Source organism: Helianthus annuus, chromosome 12 (genome assembly GCF_002127325.2).
Source record: "Helianthus annuus cultivar XRQ/B chromosome 12, HanXRQr2.0-SUNRISE, whole genome shotgun sequence".
NCBI lineage: Eukaryota > Viridiplantae > Streptophyta > Magnoliopsida > Asterales > Asteraceae > Helianthus > Helianthus annuus.
The window spans coordinates 26,562,332-26,568,518 of NC_035444.2; the positions used below are offsets into that span (position 1 = coordinate 26,562,332).

The 6,187-nt window shown below is 36.0% G+C and overlaps 1 protein-coding gene across 1 annotated transcript; it reads left to right on the plus strand.

Moving 5' to 3' along the window:
• The first annotated feature begins 4,221 nt into the window (after positions 1-4,221).
• LOC110896501 lies at positions 4,222-4,837 on the plus strand. Its single transcript, XM_022143812.2, has one exon. It carries the CDS (start codon positions 4,249-4,251, stop codon positions 4,687-4,689), a length of 441 nt encoding a protein of 146 aa, XP_021999504.1. The 5' UTR covers positions 4,222-4,248; the 3' UTR covers positions 4,690-4,837.
• The last annotated feature ends 1,350 nt before the right edge of the window (positions 4,838-6,187 follow it).

Below are 6,187 nucleotides of genomic sequence, written 5' to 3' on the forward strand. Positions count from 1 at the left end.
GATTTAACTTTTTTACATAATAAATTATTACGTTTCCCGATTTATTTTATTCGACCATTTATCTGACTTCAAGTGTGAAGACTTTTATTTATTGTTTTTTTGTAGAATGATTAAAGTAACAGTTGTGATTTGTGAATGAGACAAAATGAGAATGTTTTTATGTACGTTGGTTTGGGACAGTTTGCTATAAAAGGTTAATTATGGCCCAAACCGCAACAATTATAATTTTATAATGAAGAAAGCGTGATGATTTGAATATCATTGACGATGGGAAAATATATAAAGTTTCAATATCCAGATCATTATCCCTTCCCTTTTATTGTGAAAGATGTAAACCCACAATAAATGTTATCCCTTCCCTTCACTTATTCATATGTATTGACGATGGGTTATTGGAATAACCGGTAAGGTTGCTACTTTGTGATTTTGAGGTCATAGGTTCAAGTCGCGAAACAGCCTTTTGCACGAAAGTCAGGGCCGGCCCTGAGAATTCATGTACCCTGTTCGAGCTTGAAAAACATGCCCTTAACGCCTAAATAAGGTTCCTTTGCAGCCCTATATACGAGTAAACGAAATTATATATCTTGGAACAACTTAGATATTTTAAGGTTTAATCAATCAAAATGTGATAATAAATATTGTTTATAATTCTAAATCAAGTGTAATAGACTTTGGAATCGGCCCTATTATTTTATTAATTTAATTTGCATATAAATCACTAAATCAGCAAGTGGAAGAAGTAATTAAAAAATAGATGGGATGCTATTGCTAACCTTTATGGCTTTATCCTTATCCTACACCGAATACCGATCACCCTGCCAGAAGCACTGAAGCAGCAGAATGATGATGATGAATGATCGAACAACCCAGAGCCTGCAACTGCGACGTTTCTGTTCTCTTTTTGCCGCCCAGACTTCTTTTTTAATTAGTTTTTAGAAAATATTTGAGTATTGGGCTCACTAACCTAATGGACTAAATAGTTTAAACAATATGATTTTTTTAAGTGGGCCTATGTTAATATTTTTTTGGTTATACCCTATCAAAAAAATTTTTTTACATATATAATATCAGATTTTTTTTTAAAATTACGTGCCCTACGAAATCACGGGCCCTGTTCGGTTGTCCTCCCCGCCCTCCTCCAAGGCCGGCTCTGACGAAAGTGTAGGATAAGGCTGTATACATCAAATCGCGAAGCGATCCGACCCTCCCCGAGTCCCCGGACCCTGCGCAAATGCGACAGCCTAGTACACAGGGTACACCCCAAGATATATGTATTGAAAACTCAATGTTAATTATCATTATTGTTGCCAATGTGGGGTAGCCCCCTTGGTAGAAGCATATTACTCTTAGAGGAGAAGTCCTAGGTTTAATCTTAGATAGCTGTGAAAAATCTAGAATTATTGATGTAATACAGCAAGAGAAAGCGTTGCTATTCAAAAAGAAAATCATTATTTCCACAAAGAGAATGATTTTTAGTTAATGAAAGCATCATTGAGAACTAGGTATGAGTAACTAGCTTGAGAGTGGAAGGAGTCTCCAATAACTATCAAATACTAATCTAGGGGTATCAAGAGACTAAATTTTCAGTCCAAAATACCTTTCTTGTGTTCTTACAAAAGACAATTAGTTGTAGAGTTTCATCTTATCCATAATCAATATGTTCAAAACACATTGATCAGCGTAAAATTCTCTTATGAACTCATGAGCTATACGAGGTTAATATGTTCAGATTTTCAGTTTGGGTCCTCTACTAGATATATAAACGATGTCATGATCTTAAAGAATTGTAAAACAAGAATTGTTGAAGATTCTTATATGAAAATAAGTCTTTTAACGTGTTTAAATTCTTAACTGCAAAAGCACATTTTAACAAGACTTCACAATTTGGATTATTACCACAATATAATTCTAAAACCATATTTAGAATACTTGAAAATCCTTTCTACATAAAATGATTAACTTGTTATTCACTAAGATATTAATTTTTAGGCTATATGTTATGGGTGAAGGATATAGCATGGAATGGTGATGCGGCACTATGGGACACTGTGCCCCTCCTTTTATCCCGCAAGGTTACAAGGTGTGAGGGATTCTTATCCCGCTCAACTAGGGTTGGGTAATGCTAATTTCAGTTTCATACCCGATTATAAAATCTTGTTACATACCCAGTCTATTATCCGTCAGATATTTATCGGCTATTGATGTTTTTAAAATCTATACAATATATTAAATTATAAATAGCATATATGTCATCATAACCAAAAAAATATTTAAAATATATGAAAATGTAACTATATTATAATATTAATCTCAAATAGAAAATTTTGTCTTTCGTATCGTATAAATATAAATAATGTTATCAAAATGTACACGAAAAAAGAAACGTTTATTTTTCAATTAATGAAGTTACTTGAATGAAACATTACTAAACAATAGTTAGGAGAAAATAAAAATAAAAGTTAAAAGATTTTGGCAATGTGGTTCTGGTAAACAGGTCTATAGTTTCAGGTGATCGGGTGGGGTATCACCTAATCCCATGCCCGCAAAATACTTTTCTCCCAATTTCATAATCGCTCCCATATCCGTCGAGTATCAGGTATACCCGTCGGGATCGGGGGGTTTTGCCATATCCTTGTGCTCATCGTGCAAGGGCCTCTCTCTCACACACATACTATCCCTTTCTTTCTCTCTTTCTCTCTCTCTCTCTCTCTCACACGCACACTCTCTTTTCTTCCTTTATCAATTTAATCTAATACTAAGGTCAGGGGGTGTGGTATACCGCCCCTGACCACATCACCAATTTTAGCACCCTTTAGTGTCCCCTTCCCATCCCCTCCGCGCCAAAGGGGGGCGCCATCGATGAACCGCCAGCACAATAACGAGCACCAGACGGCTAGTTTGGTGGTCCCCATAACTTTTTGACCGTTTTTTAACGGTAACAAATTAAAAAAATAAACTTTTAATTTCTAAATTTAACACTATATATATCCAACCTATTTTACTCAAATCTCCATCCATTCTCCATCTAAAAACTTTACAAACTTTATCATACTCACAAAATGTTTCCTAACAATCAAAACCCGTGGGACCCCAACAATCCTTTTTGGAGTAATTTAGCAAAAAACAAGCAAGAAGAACGATACCGAAGAGACCCGCAAACGTGTGAGGTTGGGTATTATCCGATGCCACCTACCACCCCAACCTCCCCTAATCCGAAAATGCCACCCATTCCCGGTTTTTGGATACTATTTCCCACCTCCATTTTCCCCAAACCCAAAACGTACCCGAAACTCAAAACATACCCCAAACCCAACCCACTTCCTCAAAAGGTGGATAATCTTGAAGGCACCGGAAGAAGGGCGAGAACGAAGAACGTGCTCCTAAAACGATCGAGAGGTGGACGCCTACCGAAGAACTTGCATTGTCACAAGCATGGCTCGACGTGTTGGAGGATCCGATTGTTTGTAATCTTTTATTTTATTGAAATTATGTTATTTTTTATTTTGTTTTAAATAAAATTGGCATATAAATTAAAAAAAAAAATTGAAAATATACTAAAATAAATAATAGGTAATGATGATGGAGGCTTTAAATCATTGCATGCAAGTTAAAAAGAGGGGCTTTAAAGCCCCCTATGTGATGTGACGTTGTTGTGGCACTTATATGGCGTGGCCAAGTCTTTGGGATTTTTATGGTATTATAATTGATCGAAGTAAAGGGAGTGTTTGGTGTTGCATTTTCAAAATAGATTATGTGTTTTCAAAATAGATTTTGTGTTTTCAAAACTGCGTTTGAAAATGCATGTAGATACATGCTTCTCTAAAACTACGTTTTGGAGGCAGATAATCACTTTTTCATCCAAACATTTTTTTAGATTATTTATATTTTACAAACGTAATAATCAAATAATCACTTCAAAACGTAACCTCAAACACCCTCTTAGATTGATTTCTAATGAAGCATACCTTTAAAAAAATCTTCTTACAAAATAAATATGTATTTTTTTCTAAAACTAATTAAATAGTAAATTTCTTCAACATATCCCAATCTACACGTTGGAGAAGGTGTGCCGACTTTTACACAACAGCCCCGACAAACACCCAAAAGTAGAGACCACAAATAACGCGCAATGCCACGTGTTGATATCTTACTCGGTACTCCCATTCTAAAATCTAGTATTTAAATACATATGCTCCATTTGCATGGATCACTTTCAATCCATTCAATTTGTAGCAACACAAAACACAAATGCAAACTTCTTCTTTCTTTCATCCCTTCAAAACTCCCGGAGCCCCGTTCTCCGGCACACTCCGGCAACCCAGCGTGGCGTTTCTTGGCGGTCGTAAAAGACCGCAAACAATGGCACTCAAGAAAGATGGTTCTAGTGGGAAGATGGTGGACGAGAACATGATTGTTTTGAGGGAAAGGATCCGTAAGGTGAAAGTGGAGATAGAGTATAATAGCGGTGGTGATCGGTTGCCGGATAACTGGATGCAGTGGGAGAGGACATACTTTTATAGTGGTTGTTACCACTCGGATGTTTATGGAGTGGTTGCGTTTTTACAACAGTTTCTGTTGGAGAGCCGGCCGAGCGTGGCGTTGGGACTGGCGGGGCTTTTCGTGATTGGTGGGTCGACGGCAGGCGTGGCGGTTTTGCATTTGTTGATAAACTCAGTTCAGGGAAGTTAAAACAACGGTTGATGAACTTATTCCGACGTGAGTTATAAACTCTAATGGTGAATAAATGTGTAGATTTACAACTGACTAAAAGGGTGTGTTATGTGTAACTTTGGCTGGTTAAAAAAACTAATTAATTTATTTGTTATTTGTTATGTAAGATTATATTTGTAGTAGGAGTATTAACTGTATTAACTAATCTACTTATTAATTTAATATATGTATTAACTAATATTCAATTCATATAAAAAAATCAGCCGACCTTCATGGGTTATATAATGTAACCAACGTTTTTGAAATTGGTCGGCCATTCGAACCGTGTGCCGGGGAATAAGCGGTTTGGTTTGTTACTTTGTTAGCCATTTCTTTTGTCTTTGCATTTGTTTGTTAAATCCGGAACCTCAGCAACTCCTCGCTCGATTATAAATAACCCGATGCAACGAGCCAGTCGATCTTGGTCCACACAGTCACAAGAAGTATTGCAACTACCTTGTTTGAACACACTAACACCACCACACCACTTGATCAATTGTAAAAATGATTGCTAAGTTTCACCAAATGGGTGACCCATTTACTTATATGTTAGTCGATTTAGGTTGTGTTCTATCTTAAACGGGCTGAATAGAAAAGATCAGCTAAAGAAGAACACACCACATTGATTCACATTTACGCAAAGTTATAGTTAATGAACATGTCATTTTTATTCAAGGATTTAGAGTATTATTGTAGTAAAAATAAATTTCTAATGACAATTAAAGACAAAATTTTAATTGTCTAAAATGAGTATATAAATAAACATAACACGAACAAACTTGATCAAACTTAAACTAACAAACATAAATAAATGTAAAATATCAACTTAAATATACGAGTTTGTTAGTGGTGGTCTTCTAGTTGTCGGCTAAAATATTTAAAGTGTTAAAAATATAATGCTTAAAACACAAACATGTCAAGTGGACTTATGGTTCAACACTACTGGACTTATTTGTTATATTGTGATTGGGCTCGTGAATGGGATGGACTGGTATGTTCTGTCGGTTGTAATTGAATTGAGACAAATATGGTCAGCTGTTATATTTGTAAGGGTTGGAATTGTAATTTCTCAGGGGGTCCAATCATATGTGCTATTTCTTGTGGGTTTGAAGTGTAAATTAGACTTTTGCAGGATATAAGAGCATTCTTTGATCAGTTAGGGTTCCAGAACCTTCAGTTGTCATCTTCTTGTTACGCACCATATCAGATTCTCTCTCTCATATATACAACAACACATACCGTTCTTGTTCGTCTGTTGAAGCTACGATCTGGTACAGATCTATTGTGGTTCTTGATCAACTATTGGTTCGGTTGAAGTTCCCGAGGTTCTCACAATCATCCTTCTTAATTATGGTGCGTATACACCAGTTCTCTTCCAGAAGTTGTTCACTGTATTTTCCGGCGTTGATAAGGATTTGAGTTTCCGGCAGTCACGGTTCTTGGTGGTTACAGGAGTGCAGATTCTCAAGTTTGGTTT

What these genes read in the sequence shown, in the direction of transcription:
- LOC110896501 (XM_022143812.2), top strand. Translation starts at nt 4,249, where the DNA reads ATGCAAACTTCTTCTTTCTTTCATCCCTTCAAAACTCCCGGAGCCCCG.